Source organism: Megalobrama amblycephala, linkage group LG8, assembly GCF_018812025.1.
Source record: "Megalobrama amblycephala isolate DHTTF-2021 linkage group LG8, ASM1881202v1, whole genome shotgun sequence".
NCBI classification, from domain to species: Eukaryota; Metazoa; Chordata; class Actinopteri; order Cypriniformes; family Xenocyprididae; genus Megalobrama; species Megalobrama amblycephala.
Window position 1 is genome coordinate 12142371 of NC_063051.1, and position 26672 is coordinate 12169042.

Consider the following 26672-nt stretch of genomic DNA (forward strand, 5'->3'; position numbering starts at 1 on the left):
TGTACTGCAAAATAAGTCTTTATTTAATATGCTGGTTAATGTTCCTCATTGAATTATTCCTGTCACACATTTGCCTCACACACTCTTTTATAAATAAAAGATTGTTGTGAAAGAACTGTACAGGATTCCCTTTGTACATAAAAGACCCCACTGAAGAAAAAACAAAAAAACAAAAAACAAAAAAAAAACAGAAAAACATACTTTTGGATTAAAGACAAGGGCATGAAACGCATCAATTCAGAAATGCAAATTTGCTTTAACAAGATTGGAAAGGACATTTGCATCTTCCTGCTGGTTTTGATGTTTGCACTATGAATGGTTCTGATGCATTTGTGACAAGTTGAGTTTCCTCTTCGTTATATAATCCACTACACATCTCCCAAATTGCAGAAGCAAATATGGATGAATTCTTTGTCAACGCACTTTCGCAAAACACTTTGCTCAATGTAATGTCTACAAAGAAAACTCTACTCCTTTTAAGATTTGCATTTCATTGTTGTGTTGAGGATCTGAAAAAGGAAAATGGAATGTTTACAAAGGATTTTTAGCAAATGAGTTTTTCTGAGGAAGATCATCAACACACTAGGGAAGTAGGAGTACATTCAAACATTTCTTAGCTGACTGCTTGTTAAAACAATTAGATCATACTTGAAGTGAGTGGTGCAAATTCGAGTGCTTTTCCTCTAAATCAACAGAACACCACAGAACACAATAAACATTTTTTTATCAGAGATTTTTCCATAATTCACACCATATTGAAGACTCACTAATAAGTAAAGCTGGTTCATGTTTAGTCAAAACCCATCATCATTTCCTTAACAACTTCAAGATGTACCCAGAATTTCATTAAGCAGTAAAATAAGGATAATTATACCAAGAATGTATATATGCTCGTTTGATCAATTCACTTAAAAACCATTAAATTCTACAAATGCAAAAGTGATGTTGTGCTGGAAGTGGTCAAAAAGCAACAGTGATTTGTATTAAAATAAAACTCATTTCCACTTCAAATAAGTTTATTCATTCAAATAAACTTTATTTGAAATCCATTATAATTGTGGCAGTTTAAGTTACTAAGCAGTGCAGTCAAAATGTTTGCCAGTGCAGATTCTTCATTACTTTCTTCTGCAGCCTCTGCTTTAACTCTCAGCTTTATCTCAAATCCTACCATTCTTGAATATAAAGTCAATCTGAATAACATACACTTTAAGTGTGCATTATTTTACCAATACCAGCACATTTAAAAGGCATAGTTCAAAAAATAATAATAAAAAACTGTCATTTACTCAGCCTGATGTCTTTTCAAACATGTATGACTTGTGGAACAAAAAAGAAGATATTTTGAAGAATATTTTTGTCCATATAATGGACTAAAAAAAAAAAAAATCACATTATCTTCTTTTGTTTAACAGAAGAAAGGAAGTCACACGGGTTTGGAGCAACATGAGAGTGAATAAATGACAGAATGTTTTTTTATTTTTGCGTGAACTTTCTCTTTAAGTATAGCAAATGCACACAAATAACTGAGAAATTGAGACATAAAACATACATCACAATAATTTTCACTACTCTGGACAAGTGGCTGCTTCAGTTGTAAAATCAGCATATTTAATCTCGCACACAGACTGCTGTAGTAGTTGCCACACTAGCGGTGTGAAACGACACAAAACCAAACAATCCTAGATAAACAAAAACCTTCACAGTCATACTCCAGTCAATTAAATAAAGCATTATATGGTCTGAAAAATCCAGTAATTCATAACCTGCATGCTTCACAGTGTGTTACAATACGCCATTCATTTACCAAGACCAAAATTCCCACTAGCATGGAGAAAGTGTACTTAAGCAGTCATATCTTCCTTTATTTCTTCCCTATAGGAACTATTGGGCCAGCCAACAGGATCTTAATGTTGTACTAATCTGTATTCTGAACTTCAAGAGAAGGGTGTCAACTGAAGGAATACAACCTGGTTAATCTTTATATTGATGTAATCTTAGGTGAAGCAGTGTGTACATATTCAAATTTGGCAAGATATTGTAGGTTGTGTGGAGAAAACAAGGCTGGAGCTTGAATGTTTGCAAGCTATAAAAAAAAACTACAATATAACCTGCTCTGTGTTTAAATATTGCCTAAACTCAATACAAACGCAGTCCAGGGACATATGGAAATGCATTATTTCTCTGGATCAGAGCAGAGGCACTAATTCAAGGGAATGAGCAAATGAAAGGAAAATCAAGGCCCCTTTTTTATGGAATTGCTGTTAAATCATACATGGTGGTGTGCTTATGATTGCACAGTGCAGAGCAAACACACAATTCATATTTTTATATATATGTATATAAAAAAACCCCAAATGAATGCTAAATATAAATACAGCCTTTCATTATGCTGTTAAGGCAGGTTCATACACTAAATGAATCACATCCCAAGAACCGTAAACATGTCTTAACCTTAATTTCATACAATTCTGCACTGTCATATATATTTAAACATTCACATCCAAATGCATTATTAAAAGGAACACCCTTTCAAACTGTACCAGTTCATTAAATCACACAAACATGTCATGCACACATTTCTGTGGCATAATATAGGACACATTTAAAGACATTATCCAAACAAAAAGGTAAAGCCATCCCAAAACGAGTTTTATTGGAAGAAGATTTTAAATGTTTTTTTTTTTTTTGTTGCTGTTGTTTTGTTTTTTAAATCTTATGCAAAAAGCTGCTATGAGTTTTCATTAAGTTCAGGGGATTGTTCTTCTCCTTCATGTGCATCTACCTCCAGCTTTTGCTCCGAGTCTCCGGTTTCCATTTCGTCTGGGACTGGGTCATTTAAGTCTTCTATGACTTTGGGTTCAGGGGCCTGATAGCGGTATTTGTAGCCAAAGGCACGCAAGTGGTAAGTGTAGTATTCCAGCAGGTACATGTGTGACGCATCCACATAGTGGAAAGAAACAGCCAGGTCTGAGCAACACTGTGGACCCTGAGAAAGACAGAGAGAAAGAATTATGCAAGTGAATATATAAAATATATAAATATTCATTTATTTATTTGTTGTGAAACACAAATGATAATGTACTGATCACTCTTTTTCAAGAAATTCTAATGAATGGGGGCTGTAGCTTTCAATATGATTGAAAAGCACCATAAAAATTATAAAAGAAAATAACGAATCAGATTGATTCAGTTTTGAAATTTGCAATCATGCATTTAGCAGATGCTTTTACTCAAATCGACTTACAATAGTAGTTGCAGCATTTACCAGCCAACTGCACTGATAGATTTTTAGTGAATAAAGACTTCAGTCGGTTCTCAGAAGACTTGGAATATAGATCACAATTCAAATGGACTACGTTTATGGTGCTTTTGCATCCTTTTTTAAGATAGAAAATGCTCCCTATTCATTGTAATGGAATGGAGCACATTTAAGAGCCCATATTATGCAAATAATCTCCTTTTGTGTTCATTGGGAAAAGGAAAAAATAAATAAATGAGTTTGGAATGACATCAGTAGGAGTAAACAATGAAAAAAATTATTTTGTATTCCACAGAAGAAAAAAAAAATCAGTTTTGGACATAGACTATAAAAAAAACATTGTTTTGGAACATTGGGGTTAGTTAAATAATGACAGAGCTTTCTTCATTTAAAAAACAAACAAACAAACAAACAAACAAAAAAAAACTATTAGTTATGAGCTAGTCTTTTGTTGAGTTTAATATCATCAGGCAATAGTGCTTAAAGTAAAATGTTGCCAGCGCAGATGTACTCGATAGACTTTGAACTGTGCCAAAACAAACTCGCGCTCACTTAGGCTACTGACACAGGGATTTGAAGAGCACATAGTCAATGTTCTTCTGAGTCATTCATTTGAACAGGATGTATGACCATAATCACACCCTCAGGGTGCGTTAAATGCAAATGTTGACAGACTGAAGACAGATTTTTTTCACCTTTGCTTCCCTGTCTACATAGACACCGTCTTAATGGAAACTTCATAAGAGACTGATCTGAAACACAAAGGTGTTCTTTCGAACACAAAGATCTTTTTTCGTATTGTGCCGGACATCTAAGATAAACAGATTATCGGAGAAAAAAAAAAAAAATGTAGGATGGAATCTTGGTTATATCCATCGGTTGTAGACTGGATGGAGGCAGATCTGAATGCAAATTTGCAGTCGATTATAAAAAAGGGGCAGGGTTTAAAAATGGAATTGGAATGGAATGGAATCAGTAGAATTTCAAAAACACTGTTTGGAAGATAGTCGGGCTGACACCAACAACAAATGTCTAACCAATCAGAATTAGGGCGTATGACGGTCGAGGAGAAAGAACGAGCAAGAGGAAGATTTGAAAATAAGAAAAAAAAAAAAAACTGCAGAACAAGAGATGATGAGACAATACAAAAGCTCAAAAGAATATCACTGGAATGAAGGTTTATGACTGGGCAATTTCTTTAGGACCCGTGTTAATAATAGAAAAGCTTTCCAGCGGTGGAGAGAGCTTGTGTACTGCATGTTCATTCATCAACTGCGCTTTATTTTTTGTGAAACATTTTGTTGCATGTCAGCTGTGATAAACAGACATCCACTTGCATTACGTGTATAACAGAGGCCAGATAGTGAGAGTTTTGCAGTTAAACCACTGCACACTGATGACTGCTAGATAATGCGGAGCAATGAAGAGAGGGGTGGGTTTGTTTGGGTTGATTTCAAATATCAACAATGTACAACAGTGTTTTTCAAAATCTACTGATCCCACCTTTAGGTGGACTAAATGATTTGAGAAGTCTGGCATCACCAGAGAGACGTCCGTCATTTCCATGATACTCCAAGCAAAAAAAAAAAAAGAAAAAAAGATGGTGACACTAATTGGAGCATATGATGCTGTATAGTTAGGCAGTTAGCAAGATTTTGAAGAATATATTAAGAAACTCAGTGTTGAGTTTTCACTGAATTCAGACTCACCTGCACAATGGGGTAATAACAGTAGTTCCAATACCAGAAAGTCTTGGGAAATGTGCCAGTGAGATGGGAGTCGGGTACGAAAGGATGGAATGTCTCTCTTTGTAAGCTGTCTCGGGAGTCTCCTGCCACAACGCCTACCTTCTCTAAACACTGACCCATAGCTAAGTCCTCCACTGAGGTAGTGTGAGTACACACTTTGGTGCGAAAGCCCTCCACAAACCTCTTCAGAGCCTCTTTGCTGAGCACGTAGCCAGCGCCACCACTCATGTAACCCTGTTTTACGTACGGCTTAAACCGCCGGCCAAAATAAATAGGGTCCTCTGGAGAGTAGCTGCCCAGAATCCAGCGCAAGTTGTCGACGATCACATAAGTATCATCATCCGCTTTGAGGAACCAGTCCGCCTCGTCCCCGTGCTTCTCCAAGACATAGTGGAAAGCACGTATCGTTTTCCAGTACAGCTGATCCCGACCTTCCTTGGTGTTTAGGCCAACCGTGGGAAAATCGGGGTCATCCACAGAGCTTACGAAGACTACAATGTTGCAGTGGCGACTCCATGTGGCTTTTACATGTCGAGCTTTTTTCTCGAGGTTATTAGGGCCAGTCATAACCCAACACAGAATGCGTACACGTTTATAGAGAGCATCTGCCAGTTTGCCATCCTCACCTACAAGAGAGTCAAATATTACTCAGAAAAATACATGTAACTGATGAAAATTAAATGCTATAATGTAGACAAGAATTTGAATTGAATGAGCATGTATAGCAAATTATTTATTTTTTTAATGACACTAAAAATGAATTTGTCAAACTGCAGCTCAGTTGTACATGCTGAATAAAATGTGAGTAAAATATTTAGTCTTAAATGTGAATAAATTATATTTGTTCACCATATAAAGTGATTGTGTCTCTTCAGAACACTGTAAAAAAAATCCCGTTGTTTCTACAGAAAAATACCGGCAGCTGTGGTTACCAGAACAATACTGTAAAAATGACATCAAACCGTAAACATACTTACGGAGTTACATGTGAATTTTACATTTTAAATATGTATATTTAACATTGGATTTCAGTACACTGTAAAAAAAATCCCAGTAAAATTTACGGTAAAATAACATATTTCATTAACTGATATAATGTTAATTTACCAACCTAATGAAGTACTAATATCTGTTTTGTATCTTTATAATACACTGACAGTCACCAAACACAGTGGTGATGAGAGTCACATGATGAATCAAAGTTCATCACAAGCAGCTTTTCCACAAGCTGAGGAGGACAATACTAATATATAGAAGGTGCACACAGTGTCATTCACACACACACTAAACACCATCATGGTAACATGCATGAAATTTTAAAAATGCAATAAACATTAATTTAACAACATTAGATGTAATATAAAACCCTAATGTACATAACTGATTAGAAAAAAATGAGAAAAACTAAGAAGAAACAGAGTTATTTCAACAAAAATATATCAAATGTGAAGTGTCACGCAGGGAATTGTGGGAATGTCAATTTACGGTTTTTCACTGTAAATTTTACAATGAATTGTTATTTTTCACTTTCAAAAACTGAATTTAACGGTATTTTACCGTAAAATAACATTAAATGTACCGTTAGATCTATTACAGTTATTCACCGTATATAGTACGGAAACTTTCACCGCAGCATTTTTACAGTCTTTTACTGTTAAAATCACGGTAATTTTTTACAGTGAAGACTTGGATTAATATGATAAATTCATATGGATTATGTTATTTACACTGTTTTTTTTTACATTAGTGTCAAAATTTTTAATTGGAGTTCAATGGAGGAACAGAAATCTTGCAGGTTTCATTAAAAATACTAATTGTATTTTTTGAGGATGAACAAAAGTCATCAGCAACAAGGGTGAGGCAATTATGACAAAATGTTTTTTTTTAGGTGAACTATTATTGGGATAGTTTAGTGATAACCAGCAGGCGATAAGACATTTCTGTAAACTTTAACAAGGACAAAACATTAGATGCAAGCCCAAAATCAGAGCAAAGTCCATCTCTCTAGGGAGAAAACACAGATATGCCCAAAAAGACTTTCTCACATAGAGGGCTTGGCATACAAACAACTGACTTAACGCTCAAATGGAACAGCTTAACTGGTAGCTCAATTGTAATGTCAGGGTGTGAGGTTATATTCACAAATCATATCAATAAAAGGGTGTAATAAGCTGAATGACTGCATACATCACTTGGCTCAACCTGTCTAACACACCTCTTCTGTGAATGCTTTTACTGTTATTACAATGACTGACTAAAATAAAATAAATTCCTAAATTAAAGGCAGGGTAGGTAAGAAATTTTGTTCCAAATTTGTTTAAACTTTCTATATATATACATGCATAATTAAAATGTAAGAACTCTGGTAAAAAGAGTATAAAAATCGAGTGACTCTAGACCGTTTAATCTGTATTAAACACAGCTCATTATTTCCATCCGGGACGAAACATAGGATTGGCTTAGGCGGCTGTCACTCTCTCGCAACCATGGCAACCACCCTTTTGCCACACATGACCTGCCCACTTGCGCGCGCACGTTTGATTTGGGGAATCCAAGAGGCACGGATCCTAGGAATACCAAAACAATGGCAGAGAAACAGCAAGCTAAATTCACAGTATCGGCCTATGCAGTTAGTGAAGGCAAACCAGGCAAAAAAAGGAAGACAGTAACAGTACAAGAAAAGGCAATGAACAAAAAGTCTTTGGATAAACAAAGAAATAAAACGCGAGTTAATATCGGCGTGGCTTTCCAGCGATGGCGAGAACTGAGGGAACTCAAGGGGCTGAAAAGTGACTCCTTGATGGCTTTATTTCTGCTGGACAGGTAAATCTTTCTTTTGTATTTTGATCATACATATTTTTTTGTTTATTTTTTCATGAAGCATGTGTCATTAGCACACGTAGCTGCGTAATATAGCTAACATAACATTACTTAGCGAGCCGTAGTAGAGACGATAAATAATGATAGCTATAGTGTTGAATTGTGCATAATTTTACCCTCTGTCTAACTCTTTTACCATGTTCACCTGTAAGTTTACCTGCACGTTTTTTTCGCCTTTGTTTTGTTTTTATATTCTCTACCTATGTTTACTGATGTCTTTATCTTGTATCTGTGTGTGTCGTACACACTTTGTTGTATGTGTGTGTTATTATTTTGTGTCTGCAATGCAGTTGTGAGTTGATATTTGAGTGTATGTTACTCTGTTGATCTGTAGAACAACGTATATGTTATGAATCTTACACGAAATTCATCTTCATCACAGTGTAAATGATGGTAATGGAAAAACGTGTATCATGCAACCTGTTTTTAGCTTTGCCTTATAGATAACTAGCTCGTTAGCGAATCAAAAAATATATATTTTAAACTTTACCAATATCAATATGCTAGCTTGATAGTGAGTACTAAAATACATCTTGTTTGTTTATCTTCATAATTTTAAAGTTATTTTTATTACATGTGATTCTGACATGATGTCACTACATGCACTGTGCTCCTTCCTCTCCGCTCGTCTCAGGTAAATAATGCGTCTTCCAGCTCAGTGGTCGGAGTCACACGTTCATGCGTTTTGGGGGCGTGGCTTTGGAAGGAGCCCAGAAGGGAGGGGGTGGAGTGAATGGAAATAATGAGCTGTCTTTAAAACAGTCGTGAGAGGTCTACAGACACTCGATTTTTATACTTTCTTTTTCAGAGTACTTACATTTTAATTATGTATTGATATATAAATAAAGTTTAAACAAATTTTGAAAAAAAGTTTTTTATACATTTTTTTGCCTACCCTGCCTTTAAAGCCGCCCTGTGGTGAAAATCAAGTTTTTAATGTTGTTTATATGTCTGTGTGGTGTTTTTAATATGCTTTAAGACAAAGCATTTGCAAATTCATAAGTCAACACCTTTGCTGAGTATTTTATGTTTGAAACTGCATTAAACCAAAAACCCGCGGTTTGAAATCGTGTTTGTGGCATCACAGACTACCTTGTAACCAATCACAACAACGTGCCGGCAGGCTTTGGCATATCATTAACTATGACTGCTCTGAAAAAAGCGTTTGTAAGGATACTGATTGTTAGAAGGCAGCTGTCTGACTCTGAGATGAAGAACGGGAACGTGTGTGTAACATTAGCAGCACATTATAAGGTGTTTGATAACGTAGTCAAGTAAAAGGCTAATCATATTAATTCATATTAATGACAGAACCGTCGCAAGGGCTGTGCCAAGTGTGCGAGCGCATAGGGCCTCGTGCCAAAGTAAAGCGACAGTTGACTTGAAGTAAAGCCAATAAAGTTCTTGTTTTTGTCCTTCGAAATACTTTAATACTATAAAACATAGCTGAAACAATATTGCTCTGAGCGTGTGCATATTCAGTCAGTGTGTCCACGCACGCAAGTTCTAAGAGAGCTATTCAGTCCATTATAAATTCTGATTTTGGCCACCTCTGGAATGGATCAAACCATAGATATTAGCCTACCTGATAACTTAAAGTAAATAGGCTACGGTGGGAATCCGTGCTCATTCAAGGATGTGCATTTATTTCATGTAGCCACAACACAAACAACAAATTGTCTAGCGTGAGTGAGTGGAGGCGGGGCTAATTTGCATATTTATTGATCCGTGTATATTAAATTAGGCAAGAGTGTAGAGTTACATTCAAGCTATTTTAAGTCGTGAAGAATTTTTTTTTTCACTTGAATTTTTTTTTTAAATATGTCATTTTGGTGATCAAAGTTGAGTTTTAAGACATAAAATAATTGACTACAGGGGGACTTGAAATATTTACTAAAACTTTGTGGATAATAAAATCTGACAACTTTTTTTTTTTTTTTAATTAGAATGACTGTCAGTAACAAGCTGAGGATCTATTTCCATATTCTGGTTTTCAATGAAACAAGACAAGTTAACGAGTTACAAAACAAGTTAAACCGCTTGTACAGGTAAAATGAGAGGGCACAAGGAATGTCATTCGTTCAGTTCCATTTAAGCTATTCTAGTCAGATACACACAATTGCCTTACAATAAATATGCTTAGAGGAAAAAAAAAGTGAAGATGTAAATAAGACATTCAAATTCATTTGTGTTATTAACCTTACAGTTTACCTGGAAACTCACTTCAGGATGTTCCAAACCTGTTCTAAATCCGCCTTGACTTCCTACTGTTCACATTAATTTTTTTTGCATACAATTTAAACAAACCATGAGTGAAGCTGACATTCTGCCTGTCATCTTCTTTTAAGTTTCACATACAAAAATCATACAGGTTTGGATTGTTTCTGAGCGAATAGTCTCTATGATTTGCTCATCATAAGAGCTCCATTAGTTTCTACAGCGTATTTACCTGTATGGTGCGGATGATTGAGGTTGAAGAGAGCCGACCTCTCCTTTTTCCAGTTCTTGTTTTCTTCTTCCATCATCTGCAGTAAGCTTTTCTCGTGGGTCTCGCGCTCATGAGACCTTAAGTTCCGCGTGAACCCCACTTGACTCAGCAGCAGGTACAGACTGCACGTGCCCACCAGAAAGCCCACGTAGAACGCGGAGCGCGCACCGAGAGCTTTCATGACGAGCTCTATATGTAGAGACTCTCACCTTAGTGTGACTATTGAGAACACAAACAGAGACGTAATGAAGACTTACTACAGAAAGCAGAGGGGCTGCGCATTTATCACACCTATCATCTGATTATGTTTAAAAATCATATTTCATCAAATAAAACGGAAGGTAGGCGTGTGAAGTCCGCGTGACAGCAGCTTTCTGACTGATTTGACCAACAACGTAGCTATAGAGCGACATACGTCGTCATACCAGGATACTCATGACAGCTGAGTGATGACCCATTCTACTGAACTCATTTCCTTAAGAAAATTACTACAAGTGTAAACTGTTAGGCGTAAAGTAATTACTGTCTAGCAAATAATCAATCTGTCTTGTGTATTCCTGGCAAATTGATTTAGTCACTGAAATTAACATAGGGCTTGTTTAGTAGCATAGTAGTCGTCAACGAAGGGTCCTTAGCAAACTTCCAAGGGGCCACAAGACAACACATTAAGTTATATTAAAGTAAACTTAATAGCTGTTAAAAATAAAGTCATAATACAACATGTGAACTGACATATTCAACTGTTGCGTTTGTTATTATTGAAGAACTTACAACTTCTGTAATCAAGAAATTAATTCAAGTATCAATCTATTAACACTTTTTTATTTCTGATCATAAAAAAGTTTCAAAACATGTAGCTTTGTCATGATTACAGCAGGAGTACGTTACCACAGGAAATATCTTAGCCTACATGCGGAATAATAAGATTAGTAAACACTGTCACAATCTTACCAGACAGCTGATTTCCTCCACACCAGAAGTGAAAAAAACTGAAAGATTCGGCTCAGAGGCCATTTCAGTACAAGTCACAGAGCTAGCATGACAGTAAAGCTATGGATTTCAACTTAAATCCAAGAAATTTGACAGCCTAACCTGGTACATCGGATCCAAAATCATGTCCTAGCTATTTTATGACCCATGCAAATGTGGGTTGATAGATAATATTGCGCTTTACTTGAAGCTAACTAGCAACGTGCTTCCTATCTTCCTATGTTAACTGAATGTTCACCAAGTAAAGCCGAGAGGTGTGGGGGCGGTTCAATTCCGTATTAGCCAGCCTCTTTAAGAGCGACTCCCTGTCAGTCTTTGTTTTGTGGACAGACACACACTTATCTCACTAAATTGTGTTGCTTTTATTTAAAAAAAAAAAAAAAAAAAAAAAAAAACTAACTCAATATTTTCGACTACACCAATCTGGAAAAGTAAACGCTTGATCAACTGCGAACTGTGAACTGTTCACGTCACAACTAATGCAGGACATACGGAAGCGCATTTGATTGGATGGATCACCTGTCGATCTTCTGCTAAACGATTATGTCATTTGAACGGAGGGTTGTGATTGGGCCACATGTACCCAATTGCGGAACACGTTTCAGCTAGCGAAAACACACATATAAAAATAATCACGCCAAGAAGAAAAGTATTAAAAAGATTCTTGTTTTCTGCAACTACGGTATCGTAATCGAGGGAAAGGTCGAAGGGTGTCAAATTACAGAAGTACTTTTTATAACCCAAAACCAATTAAATCAAGAAGTATATAAACAAATTCCAACTTATAATGTGAAAGGTGTCAGTAATGTGGGTCTGTATTTTTAAGTTATTTTAGTTAATTTAAATGCCACTTTATACTTCATTTTATAATATTATAAAACGATTAAGCCTACGTCGTATTATTTATTTAATATTTATATCCGTATTCTATCAGGCATTTTCCTGATAAAACTGACAATAAAATTGTGAACAGAATGAAACAGGCTTTTTGTCTCCATGCTCAGAAGACATTGATTTGTTAGATGTGACAAATAAACTAGGAACTTCGATACTATTAAACAATTTTAAACATGAATTAATTGAATATATATTTATAGTAGACCACATCATGTCTTACATGGTATTGTTTAATTATCTTCCCACTATGTGCAATGAATGCATTTTCAACAGGTTTTTGAGATTAAACGTTTCCTCAGTAGTACAAAATGTACAGTTGTGGTGTACATTTCGTGGTGAAGTTTGAAAACCTAAAGCTGCTGTAAGCTATTTTTCTGACCCACTAAAAATGTCTTAAATGGTTAGTTCACCCAAAAATGAAAATAATGTCATTTATTACTCACCCTCATGTCGTTCTACACCTGTAAGACCTTTGTTCATCTTCGGAACACAAATGAAGATATTTCGATTAAATCCGATGACTCAGAGTTCAGTGGTTCTACCTTAATATTATAAAGCAACAAGAATACTTTTTGTGCACCAAAAAAACAAAACGACTTTTCAACAATATAGTGATGGGCCGATTTCAAAACACTGCTTCGGAGCTTTACGAATCGAATCAGTGATTCGGATCTCCTATCAAACTGCTAAACTGCTGAAATCACGTGACTCTGGCGCTCTGAATCACTGATTCGATTCGTAAAGCTCCGAAGCAGTGTTTTGAAATTGGCCCATCACTAGATATTGTTGAAAAGTCGTTATTTTGTTTTTTTTTGGTGCACAAAAAGTATTCTCGTCACTTTATAATATTAAGTTAGATCCACTGAACTCAAATGAACTGTTTTAAATATCTTTATAGTACCTTTATGGATCTTGAGAGTTTCAATAGCATTGCTCTCAATAGAGGCCTCACTGAGCCATCGGATTTAATCAAAACATCTTAAAATGTGTTTTCCGAAGATGAATGAAGGTCTTACGGGTATAGAACGACATGAGGGTGAGTAATAAATGACATTATTTTCATTTTTGTGTGAACTAACCCTTTAAATTTACTTGCAAGGCCCCATTGTTTGAACAAACAAGTAGCCGCGCTGCAAATGTATGCAATGACAGAGATCCGCCACTAGGTTCTCTGATTGTTTAGCACTCGCAGGCCGTGTTTTTTTTTATTCATCAGCTCACTGCCCTCCATTGGAACTACCACAGAGAGACCGTGTGATGTCTCAGGACTTAAATATTTCAGGTACTGGTATCTGTCATATACTAAAAGAAACTATTAATTTCTTATAGCAGCTTTAACCACTGTCATTCCCTCAGAAAAAGTGTGCTTACGTTAGAAATTAGATACTGACTGTCTTCGTATCAACAAATAAATCAAATGGTGTAGCAACATTATTTACAATCGACCAAACTATGATGATCATTCGAAGCATTTACAACAAAAAGAGCCCTTATCTGCAGGGGACATGGAAGCAGTGGCTAAATGCAGAATATTCCCAATGTTTGGCAAAAGTTTTTGTTCAATTTCTAAACTAAGTCGGGACCTTATAAATGTAAGACATAAATACTTTGAAGGCTGGTTGTAGAAAAACAGACTTGTTGTCAAAAACATGAATTAAGACTAAAATGAATCTGTACACTGAATAGTTTGCTTAGTGCATGGCAAGGGTTTGTTAAAGAAACTAGCTGTAGGTGTTTTCTAAAAAGTCAATGGGAAACAATGTGAAAGGACATTGAAAATAACCGTTTCAATTTGTTCAATTTGCATTACGGGGATTCTGCTTGGTGATGCTCCATATTGCGCAAATATCAATCATCAACAGCATTTCTTGTATCCAGATTTTCTTGACATTCAAAAGCAGCCAAGTCAAACAAAGTCACTGTTTGACCAGTGATGACAGCATGTTGGTCCAGACTGTCTTTTCAAAATAAACTTTGACATGAACGCTCACTGATGTTTTGTCTGCATGTGTGAGAGGAGCACGGTCTGTTTTACAGACTGTCACACACAGACATAAAGTGCAACACAACTGAAATGTGAAGTATATTTGTATATTTAAAAAAAAAAGAAAATCCCAAACTGAAAACAGGCAAGATACAGTATAAACAACTTACAGATGCTCATACAGGGTATTCAGAATTCACGGCCGTGGACTGAACCCTTTACAGGGCTCACATGACTTAAACAGTCTGAGAGAACAGTTTGGTTGCCATGCACACTCTAAAGTGACAACCAGGTAGCTTAAAGTTCGGAGTTCAGAGAATGCTCGCTGCCCTTCTTCACATTAACTGTGCTTAAGGAAATAGCTCAAAAGTCTGTTTCATCAGAATCACTGTTTCCTGTGGACTGGCTCTCATCCTGTTTTTCTCCCCAGACAAATTTGTAGTTATTCTCCAACTCTTGCTGTCTCTTCTGCTCTTTATACACCTCCTCTGTACCTCCCGTCTGCACACAAGGAGAGTGAACATCAATTATTTACCTGTTGAATCAGTGTCAGAAACAAGGGATGAAAAAGGCCAACATGCACTGAAATGTGTAAGGGGAATTTATATTAAAGGGTTCACGTCAACATTATTTACACTCATAACGATAATGATTTTTGTATCTAAAACAGTCATAATGTACTTGCCACCCTCTCTCTGCCCCTTATATTTTTTGCTGATTTGCCACTAAAGGCCTTCCAATATTTACTGTACTTGTGAACTAAGGGTTTGCTGTTGAGTCCAACAAATTATTATTATTTTTTTACATTTTTAACTTATTACACTGTTCACAAAACAATCCTTGCTGAAATGCGCTAGTCAGACCGAAATGATCAGTTTCTGTATTTTTTAAAGGGGTCACGAACTGCATTAAAAAAAACAAAACATTTTATACATTTCCTCAAGTGCACTTATAATGTTAGAATTTGAACATCAATAATTGTCATAACTTAGATATAAAAGGCCATTTTCTAACTGATTTTAGCCTTCTGATTTGAACGCTCTGTTGGATGTGGCGTGTCTGCTGTGAGACTTCAGTGTAAATGCCCACTGCTATGAATGGCTAACATCTTTGAATATGAAGTATTACATGTGGAACTCTCTTGAAATCTTTTACTACGTTTTTATTAATACAGCTGTCGAGGTTAACTAATAGTAAAAATTGTTGATTATAGCATTCAATTTTGATCTCCCATCGCAGAAATGAGCATTGACAGACATGTCTGTTGAGTGCATGAATGCAGTCATCTTGTCATTGCAACTTGATTTCTGCATCCTCATGAATAATTTCATCATAACTAACAGAGCAAACATGAACTTAGAAGTCCAGAAGTCTGTCACTGATAAACTCATGCTGTGTGATTGACAGCTCTAGCTATTATAAAGGGAGGGTTCTTTGATCGCTTTCTGTATACAATTTAATCACAAATTAAATAACAGATTATTTTCTTACTAAGAGAAACAATGTAAAGTTAACCATTTAGTCACTGGCTTGATTTACTGACACAAACAGCAATAAACGTTTTTGAGACAAAGAACACCTGACTGTACATGAATCATTAAATATCAGAAATCACTGATCACGGATTAGGCATTAGAATTAACAGTTACTTAGATGCGGCATTGCTGTCAGCTCTATATCTTATAGTAAAAGTCTTAAGGTGATGAAACAAGGGGCAACTTTTTGAGCAATATTGCCGAACGATGTTGCTTGGGCACTTTCCCATTGAGAATGGGCAACAAATTTCTATCTGGATATTTTAGATTGAAATCTGTTGCCCATTCTTAATGTGAAAGTGCCCAAGCAACATTAAAAAGTTGCCTGCGTTTCATTACCTTTACAGAAAGCCTGCGCCGAAATTGCAACTGATTTACCAAAGAATCCACAGTGAAATGTACTAAACAAACAAATATGGTTTGAAAGTGACTTCTGTGCGAGCTGTGCTTCATGCACCGCTACACTATTGACCTTATGTCCTCTTTAACTTGTGACTAGATAGAGAACTTGAAGGTGTTGCTTTTTACATGCTTCTTGTGTACAGATTCATACCAGAAGATTGATGAGAAGCTCTCTAAATGATTTTGTATCCTCCTCGGTGAGCCACTGGTCTCCTGCTTCCTCTGCTGTTTTACGGGTTAAAATCTTCACCTCAATCTTTCCTGAAAAACAGGCCCAAAATCCTTAGTCATTATCGACATAGGTTAATCTAAACAATTATACTGTTATACACAAACAGAAACAAAATTACTATTACTGTCATTCCCATGCGCACACAGTCGATAGAAGAAATAAGTAATGATAGAAATGAGGCATGCAGAAATGGTAATGAAGGCTGTGGGATGTGGGAAAGACAAATGAAGTGCTGTCATATTCCTAAATCTACACATTCAGGCTGAACATCTTCTCCAAAACCAGAAAACTGGAGCAACAGCCACCACCCTGTACTGACAAAATTGAGTGCACACTAAACTTATAATGTTGTTTTCTTTCAAAGCCTTTCTTAAGGCAGAAAAAGACCTCCTTGAATTTCTCTACAGCCACGCAAAAGCCAGCATCAAGGGAAAAACAAAATCACTGGCATCTATGAAGATCATGAAGTGTAGCAGTGCCTTAATCTTGAATAGTGAAATAGAATCAAAGAGAAGACAATCTGATAAAAGTTGATTATTTGAGGGAATAAACAAGTTACTGAAAAAAAAAAACTTCTTTCCTGTTCCAGTTTGTACTATTCTTATCAATGTCTGAAACTTTGTATTACTAGCACTTCTCATGTTAATTGCCTCTAAGATGAATTGTTTCTTGTATTCCTCATTTCTAAGTCACTATTTGTAAGTCCTCATTTGTAAGTCACTGCTAAATGAATAAATGTAAATGTACTCAGAGCAAAGACCAGGCAGAAGAATAGTTCAAGATTTCAGAATGAAAGATAAAGTCTTCGCTCCACTCACACAGACACACACAAGGAAATAAGAATACTTTAGATGTGTGTGTTAGTGTGATCCGGCCTACCTTCGGCCTTGATGCCGGCTCTCTCTAGCTGCTCTTTGACCACTTCCTGAATCTGCTGCCACTGGGGGTCGCCCTCGCCCAGTTCCTTCACCTTCACACCCCCCTCATCATCATCATCGTTGCCCCCGGTAACCGCTCCTGCAGCCACACCTCCGCCCACCTTATACTTAGTCACCCTGACTTTTACCTGCTCGCCACTGCTGCCCGCTTGGGCTTGGGTGATGAGAGACAAAGGGAAGGGGAGGTTACCGCGGACACAGCGGAAAATTCCCCCTCCCCACTTCATTTCTTATTATAGTCTCTCTCTAACAACATCAAGGACCAAGTTAGAGTTGCACAACAGTATGACACGGGGTAGTATTAGTGTTAGTGGTGACAATGATTTCATCATGAATATAAAATATACATTGGCCCCAAAAAATATTTGGACCATCGTTGGTTGAAAATAAGTTAACAGATATATGCTACCGTTCAAAAGTTTGGGTTGTCAAGTGACAGTATAACATTATAATATTTATAATAATATTATAAAAGATTTCTATTCCAAATAAATGCAGTTCTATTGAATTTCTATTCATCAAATAATCCTAAAAAAATGTTTTTTTTTCTTACAAAAATATTATTATATATCATTATTATTAAAGGTGCCCTAGAACTTTTTTTTAAAAGATATAAGTCTAAGGTGTCCCCTGAATGTGTCTGTGAAGTTTCAGCTCAAAATACCCCATACATTTTTTTTTAAATAATTTTTTTAACTGGCTATTTTGGGGCATCATTAACTATGCACCGATTCAGGCTGCAGCCCCTTTAACCCCCCCCCCCACCTATAATACAGTGCATTTACAGAGTTCACACAGCTAATATAACCCTCAAAATGGATCTTTACAAAGTGTTTGTCATGCAGCATGTCTAATCGCGTAAGTACAGTGTTTATTTTGATGTTTACATTGATTCTGAATGAGTTTGAGGCTATGCTCCGTGGCTAACGGCTAATGCTACAATGTTGGAGAGATTAATAAAGAATGAAGTTGTGTTTATGCATTATACAGACTGCAAGTGTTTAAAAATGAAAATAGTGACGGCTCTTGTCTCTGTGAATACAGTAAGAAACGATGGTAACTTTAACCACATTTAACAGTACGTTAGCAACATGCTAACGAAACATTTAGAAAGACAATTTACAAATATCACTAAAAATGTCATGTAATCATGGATCATGTCAGTTATTATTGCTCCATCTACCATTTTTTGCTATTGTCCTTGCTTGCTTTACCTAGTCTGTTGATTTAGCTGTGCACATCCAGACGTTCTGCCCTTGTCTAATGCCTTTCATAATGTTGGGAACATGGGCTGGCATATGCAAATATTGGGGGCGTACACCCCGACTGTTACGTAACAGCCGGTGTTATGTTGAGATTCACCTGTTCTTCGGAGGTCTTTTAAACTAATGAGATTTATATAAGAAGGAGGAAACAATGGAGTTTGAGACTCACTGTATGTCTTTTCCATGTACTGAACTCTTGTTATTTAACTATGCCGAGGTAAATTCAATTTTTGAATCAAGGGCACCTTTAATATATGTTTTCACACTGATAATAATAAATGTTTCATAAGCACCAAATCAACATATTATAATGATTTCTGAAGGATCATGTGACACTCAAGACTGGAGTAATGATGCTGAAAATGTAACTTTGCATCACAGGAATAAATTACATTTTAAAATAGATTAAAATAGAAATTAGTTACTTTAAATTTAAATAATATATTTCACAATATTTTTTACTGTATTTTAAATCAAATAAATGCAAAGCAGATACTTCTTTCTAAAACAAAGAACATCTTACTGACCCTAAACTTTTGAACAGTGGTGTATCATTAAAAATAAAAATATTTTGCATCTAATAACTTAAGCAGTAAAAAGCAGATAAATTAAAAGTGAAGTGAAAAGATCTAGCGTCATTCATTTGCTGATGACTATTTTTGGAGCCAGTGTATAATGCATATATATGCATCAGGCACACATTTATAGACATTATACTATACATGTATAGTATAATATGCTCATAAGCAGATTATATGAATGCCTGGGATGCAAAGGCGAAAGTTACAAGCAATTTATGAGTTGATGAGCCATCCATTCTACCATGTGTTCATTCATGCACCTGTTCACTCATCATCCATTCTCTATATTTACCTGGTGTTTTGGGAACCAGGTTTGGGCTGTCAGGAGAAGGGCCTCCTTCTGTCTTGTGCGGCGAGTGTGTGCTTTTATGCATATCTGTATTTTTTTCTGAGTCTGGTTCACTCTCATGTTCAGTCTTGTCTTCAAGACGGTCCAGAAGTTTCCCCAGTGTGTTCTCTAGAGTTTGCGTAGCCTGAGAGCGATCAAACTCACCCTTAAGACCTTCATTCTCTAACTCCTGCTGAGCCTAGGAGATAAGAAAGATGAAAAAGCGTATATTCACTGCCAAATCTTTTGGCTGATCTGTACATACAGGCTGTAACAGTAATAACTCTTACTTCCTCTATGATGTTGTCAAACTCCTTCTGCATTTCTTCTTTTATCTCTTCTATCTTGGAGGAGGGAACAGACAGATCTGCCATCTCATCCTCAAACTCCTTCAGCAATCTTTCATCCTCATCCCCTTCCTCTACCTCCACCTCCAGCTCCGGTCCTGCTGTCCTCTCCTTTCTTTTCTCGTCATCCTCCTCCTCCTCCTCTTCTCTCTTATGAGATGATTGTTGGCTCTCTTTTTCCAGCTCAGCTTTCCTGTTCTGAAAATAGCACGCAGAAGTTAGAGAAGGCTTTTAACTTGACACAGTGACTTAGAAAATTTAGAAAAACATTTAATGCCATAGGCAGGATTTTTCACATTTCCAAACAAGGAGTTATTGGGCAATACTCTTCAAATTGCTAGATGTTGGCTGAAAGTCTGTGTCCAGATTCAAAAATACTCACCTTCTGGTTGCTCTCTCTGAGGTGTTGTACAAACTTCATGAGGTCTGCAGGGTCTGTGATGATTTTAAAATTAAACTTTTCCTCCCCAAATACTGAACAGAAAGAGAAAGACGACCACAGAGAAAGTGAGGGAGGTGCATAGATGCTATAACTTTTTTGTTCAACACAAATTACTTAAACAAGGTCTATTTAAACTTTGAATAATTGTCTTACTGTCATTTTCGTGCAATTGGCTGTCCTGAGGCTCCTGATGGGTCTGTAAAACAGTTGTAAAACGTGGTAATGATCAGTACCCCTCAAAAGGTTCATTAAACAGGTGTAAAAGCAACACAAAGTATATATGGTTCACAACAGGATTGAGAATATAGTAAAGAGGTGCTTTAAATGAGGCTGTACCTCTGAGTCAGGAGTGCTTGACTCTGTGCTTGCTGGTTTGGTCACTCCCTCCCAGAAGTCCTTGTCCTCTGGCTCTTCACTCACCGAGTCCCCTTCAGCTACTTCAGCCTCTGTTAACACACAACATTCACACACAGATATTATACTGTTTGAATGCTGTGCAGAAGCTGCTAATGAAGCAAAAGGGAGAGAGCTAAAAAAAAAAAAATGACAGAATGGAAGCAAAACCAAGACTGAAGAAGACATATCTGGAGGAAAGATACAAACTAAATATACACTAAATGCATAAACAAGCATACATCAGCTGTTTCACTAAAAGATGAGGATTTGAAAATGAACATTATAATATGCCACGAACACTGTAAAGTTTCAGAAGTGACAAACGCATTTAAATGCAGGAGTGAAACCCTTAAATTATTGTTCTGTGTGAGTTTGGAACATGACTCACTCCCAAAATTGCGATGATTGAAAACAAGGTAACCATAGAAGTTCTGGCATCATGCGTGTTTGAAATGTGCTATTTTTGACAAAAGTAATATTACAGTGACCAAAGACTTATGTTCTGCAATTTTAACTAAACGAGTTTTAGTTAAAAAACGAGTTTACCGAGTTTACCGAGGTGTCATGTTTTATTTGTTTGTAAGGCTGCTTCGCAGAGCATGCTCTTGAAGTGTTGCCATGTCGACTTATTAAATGTTTTTGAGCTTGTTGTTTGGTTTTGGTTTATAAAGCAATCATGTTTATGGGGATATTAAAGTGGGCAGGTGTGGGTAACGATATTTTGGTCTTATTTGGCATTTGGATTTATCACGGTTTATTATGGGCTTGTTCTTGTTTGCCGTTTTGCTAGCAAAATCTGGCAACACGAACGAGACAAAGCAAGTTGTAACTCTTTCCCCGTGGTTTTCTTGCACCGCACACAGAAGAGAGTCACGTCTCTGATGCATGTATAATTACGCCATTAACAACTAGTTGTTCAGTTAGGTTCTGTACACACGCTGCACAGAATTTTTGTAAATGCGGTTGTCAGTCACTACATGCATTTTAATTCCTGTAAATCACTGAACTGTGCGTGTACAGAATAGGATTAGTGAAATGAAAACCAAATTTAACTGCAGTGTGTATGTGGCCTATCAGAAGAGATTAGGGATGAGCATTTTGAGTAATTTTGTAGTTAGTATGTCAAATACTAGAACATGGTAATTCTTAAATAGTTTTGCTTCAGGAACCCAAAGGGGTCAGACTAGGGGGTTGCATCCATGTGTGGTATTATATTTTTATTGTTTCACACGTTCTTATTCTGTAGTGCTATGTTCAGGCTGCCGGCAAATCGGATTTTTCCTCAAAGCAGATATTTTCAGGCAGACTGTCCACACTATTAATTGCAAGTGATCAAATAAGATTTGTGTCCAGACATAACCACTGTATCTGCATGGGTTGCTTTGGTAACGACGTAGGCATACCCACGCTTCTGACAAGGTTTTCAAAACGGATGCAGGAAAAATGGAGGTGCATCATATCTCGCTCTCCACGTTAAGAGTGATGCAAAAGACAATTTGAGCAGCCAGAGTGTCCAGACTGAGACACATCTATAAAAATTTAATTTGAATCAGATTTCAAAACACCTCCAAATGTGGTTTCATGTGTTTTTTTTTTGTCCAGACTTTCATAAACAATAAAATCTGGATATGCAAAAAATCTGATTTTTGCTGGCAGTCTGAACATGGCCTAAGATACTGAAAGCACATGGCATCACGTCTCACTGCCTTAATGTCATATTTACACAGCACCACCCAGTGCACCAAGTTGCAACTGCATGATTTATACATTTCAGAGGTACTGTGGTTAAAAGGGTGTTGTGGATGATCTAAGTCAAATTAGCCCGAATCAGTGCCTTGATGCTAACCTTTGGTTTCTGACTCTGAAACTGGAGGCTCATCTGAATGGACTGCAGGGTCCTCATCTGTTTTTTCATCCTGCAATCCTTTGTTCTTGTCATCTTTGGACAGAATTTCATCCAGGTTCTTGAGCTCCTCCGAGATCTGCTCCACTTTACGTTTAGTGTCAGCTAAGTACAGACAATGAAGGAGAGAGAATGATACAAAGAGAGATGTCAATGTGCTAAAAATAATGCATCAATTAGAGAACCGAGTATGATTAAATCTAGGCTGATTGCATCTCTGGAGATCTCATCTAACAGGACATCACTTGTGCACTAGGGACATCTTCCATGAATAGTGTAACGAGTGATAAGAAAAATTCAAGTCGTCAAAATCAGACTACTTCTAATCTTTGATTATGCTTCTGAGGAATTCCTTATACCTGACTGCTTTCTTTGTAAGCAAGACAAAGCCAGTTGGCACAATGTTCTTCTAGTCTACAGCAATATGAAATGCTGAAACTGGCAACTGTTATAGTGAACCGAGTTACAGTAGGCTGGGCTTTACCTGCTCTCATAGCAATCCAAATCCTATTATTGTAATCATGTAGGCCCCCAAGGTGTAATTAACAAATGATTATAGGTCATCTCTCTTAGATATAAAACCGCTGTGCTGGATCAAGGGTTGAGGGATATATCTTAAAAAATATCTATCTATGACTTATACTTCTCCCTATTCACATTTCAAAGTTTATTTTGATATTTAAAAGGTGTTTTTGTTCCAACCATTACTAAACAGTAAAAGAATTCAAATAGATTAAAAATGCAAGAAGCACAGTACAGTCAAAATCTTTTCGAAAATAAATCAATGAATGTTTTTCCCCAAAAAAACATATATAAAAAATTTATGGAATAATTTATTAATTACATTTTTTTAATCATTTTCATTTATATGCAATAATTTAACAATAAACACTCTGATTATGTTATGAAAACATCCTAATGTCTCATAGTCGTGCAGGACAACAAGGAAGGATTGTGAAACCAGCCTAATGACACACTCTTGTCGGCCAAATAAAAAGCAAATCAATATTATTGCAACATTCACATTCACATGTCTATGACTATGACAAGGCCCTGATAGAGGTTTAAAAAAATAAAACAGAACCTCTCGTACTTACAGACTTGAGCCTTGACATAGTCCATATACTGCTGGGCACTGAGAGCAGGTTGGCACACAATGCCTTGTGGCTTGGCAGTGGAAGGTGGCCGCAGGAGGGGGTGCTGGCAGGTACGAGAGGTGTGTACTGTCAAGACGTAGCGGCAGGACTGAGGTTCATCTACCCGTGCAATATAATCACTAGAGCCCTCCTCACACACAAACTTTAAAAAAAAATTACAGGAAAAAAAATTAGTTGTGAAATATTGTTATACTTTAAAATAACTCTTCAATTTTAAAACTTTTTAAAATATAATTAAGCAAAGCTGAATTTTCAGCAGCCATTACTCCAGTCTTCAGTGTCACATGACACAGTACATGATCCTTCAGAAATCATTCTAATATGCTGATTTGGTGCTCAAGTGACATTTCTTATTATTATCAATGTTAAAAAGAGTTGTGCTGTTTAATCTTTTTGTGGAAACCTTTATACATTTTTTTTCAGGATTCTTTGAAATAGAATTTTTTATGAAACAATATAAGTCTTTACTGTCTTTTTTGATCAATTTAATGCACCATTTTACACACCTCAAACAATGTATACTGTAGTATTAAGATTAGTCTTAATTGAATAAGAAGACAAAACAGTTCATTATTGTCCACATGTATTGTGTTTTCAGACTGACTTCAATAGTGAACTCTCTAAATAAATTTTTCTCTGTGGCCTGGAAATAGATGGTGGTGTGTGTGTGTGCAGTCTTACTCTGACTTCCGTCTCTCTGGGATTGCCATTCAAGTCACATTTAGAGCCATTGACATATGACTGACTATGATACCTCTTCAGTTTATGCTGCTTAGATGCCTAAAAAGAGAAAACACATCAGCAAATCTAAATAAATAAATAAAATATATTATTTTTTTATCCATATATATCTCAATTACAGAAATATATATAGACAATTACTACAACTGCATTTTCAGAGATGTGAGTTAGTTCGTAATATTGCTCCCAGTATTGCTAATATTAATTATCAGCTTTAAATGGAAAATAATTACTGGTAGTATCGGAATTCATAATTCCTCCGTTTCTGACACTTTCAATAGATGAATAACATGAGACAAGTTAAAAAAAAAAAAAAAAAAAAAAAAAAAGTTAACAAATTAAGCACATTAACTTTTGGCCTTACCTTGGCAGTTTCATTGGTCCAGTCGAACTCTGAATCATAATATCCCAAAAAGAGCACATCTCCCTTGATCTCTGAATCTATAATCACAAACGTAGTTACATATATTATATACATATATTGAAAATGAAGTTTAAATACACAATATAGACTACACATTATCCTGCAAACCTTAAAGGGATAGTTCACCCAAAAAAGAAAATCCTGTCATCATTTACTCACCCTAAACAGTTGATGGACCCCACTGACTTCTATAGTTTTTTTGTTTTTTTTTTGTACATACTGTTTGGTTTCCCATATTCTTCAAAATATCTTTTGTGTTCAGCAGAAGAATTTTATACAGGTTTGGAACAGATTGAGGCAGAGTAAATAATGACAGAATTTATTTTGGGGTGAACTAACCCTTTCAATCACCCAGGCTTTCCTTTTTTCCCCCATTAAAAATAACAAGGCTATATCAGGCAGTACACCCATTTTATTCAATTCAATTAGACATTGCAAAACATAATTTAGACATAATTTTTAATAAAGATGCCTGACATGATTTAACATACCTTCTAAGTGATATTGCCTGATGTGCTGGCCATAGCAGAACTCATAAGTCCACCAGTCTTTGGTCTATAAACAGAACAAAACAAATAAGTTTCAAGTCATGTATTGTAGTTTTTATCATTTGCTATTTATGTAAAATAGAAAATGGCAGTAATTTATTCATCATTTACACAAACATGGACACTCCAAAGGTGCTTTTTTCCTAAATAACTATTAGTGATAGTCACTTATATCTAGATCAATGTCAGTGGATGCATTTATTCAGTGTGTAAGTCACTGTGACATAGAATTGGAGGCCATGTCAACCTTAATCAGGCATGGTGCAGTCTGCATGGGCTTGAGGAGGTCAGGGACTCCTGGGCCACTGTAGCCCTGCATGTCAGGCTCTGATACCGGGTCCTGATGGAATCGCACTGCCTGAGCTGGCAAACGACACTCATACAGCTGCTTGTATTTGTTAGAGACCAACATCACATCTTCCATCTAAAAACAGGAACAGAAAGATGACAGAAACAGAAAAGGAATTAGAAAAGAAGAACCAGGGAGAGGTGTGAACACAGTTTACACTACATTTCTACCATAGTTATAATTATGCTAATTCTATATTTTCTACTCATAGTACTGTATTTATTATTCATTTAATTTTCACTCATTTATTTACTTAGGTGTTTGATCTAATTATATATTTTACTCTTTTATTTATTTATTTATTTATTTTTTTGATTATGTAATTATTTTCACCTTATTTTTATTACTATTCTGTGAACATTTACACATTCCCCCCCATCACTCCCTTACGGCCCCCACGGGGTCCCGCACTACAGTCCCAGATCCACATCATACCTGTGGAGGCACAGTCTAACAACCTCCTGTCACACAGCTAATTCCCCACTCGTTACTTAACCAGCTTTACTATTCTGTATTGGACTAGTAGATACTTAATAGAAACCCCTATTACATAGGCTTTAATGTCTGATACGTCAAGCTATGCATAAAAATAACAGCTGTCTGTAGCAAATAAGCAGCTAGCTGCATCCCTGACCAAAACAAGCTTACCTGTCCCATAATAACAGGGTCGGGCAGAATCTGTATTCCATATTTCATTTCATTTAATTCTTCTAAATTCAAAAAAGCAAAAACGGACAGGAGACATGTTAAGAAAAAAAGATATAATCCTCTTAACCACTTAATCAAGGAGGAAGCCATAGTTCTCTCATATCGCAAACTAGCGTTGTCAAATGATTTG

At 36.2% G+C, this 26672-nt stretch overlaps 2 protein-coding genes across 2 annotated transcripts; both read right to left on the reverse strand.

Annotated features, from left to right (window-relative positions):
- Window positions 1-2: 2 nt before the first annotated feature.
- c1galt1lb (core 1 synthase, glycoprotein-N-acetylgalactosamine 3-beta-galactosyltransferase 1, like b) lies at window positions 3-11824 on the reverse strand. The gene is made up of 4 exons (XM_048199302.1): window positions 11327-11824; window positions 10337-10594; window positions 4969-5633; window positions 3-2986 (listed from the first exon to the last, which is right to left on the reverse strand). Exons 2-4 carry the CDS (start codon window positions 10554-10556, stop codon window positions 2729-2731), a joined length of 1143 nt encoding a protein of 380 aa, XP_048055259.1. The 5' UTR covers window positions 10557-10594; window positions 11327-11824; the 3' UTR covers window positions 3-2728.
- A 2515-nt stretch (window positions 11825-14339) lies between these two features.
- os9 (OS9 endoplasmic reticulum lectin) lies at window positions 14340-26672 on the reverse strand. Its single transcript, XM_048199306.1, has 15 exons — window positions 26483-26672; window positions 25733-25909; window positions 25429-25492; window positions 24878-24954; window positions 24454-24552; window positions 23713-23914; window positions 22559-22720; window positions 20653-20762; window positions 20470-20512; window positions 20257-20348; window positions 19818-20072; window positions 19492-19726; window positions 17295-17507; window positions 16335-16444; window positions 14340-14747 (listed from the first exon to the last, which is right to left on the reverse strand). Exons 1-15 carry the CDS (start codon window positions 26630-26632, stop codon window positions 14610-14612), a joined length of 2127 nt encoding a protein of 708 aa, XP_048055263.1. The 5' UTR covers window positions 26633-26672; the 3' UTR covers window positions 14340-14609.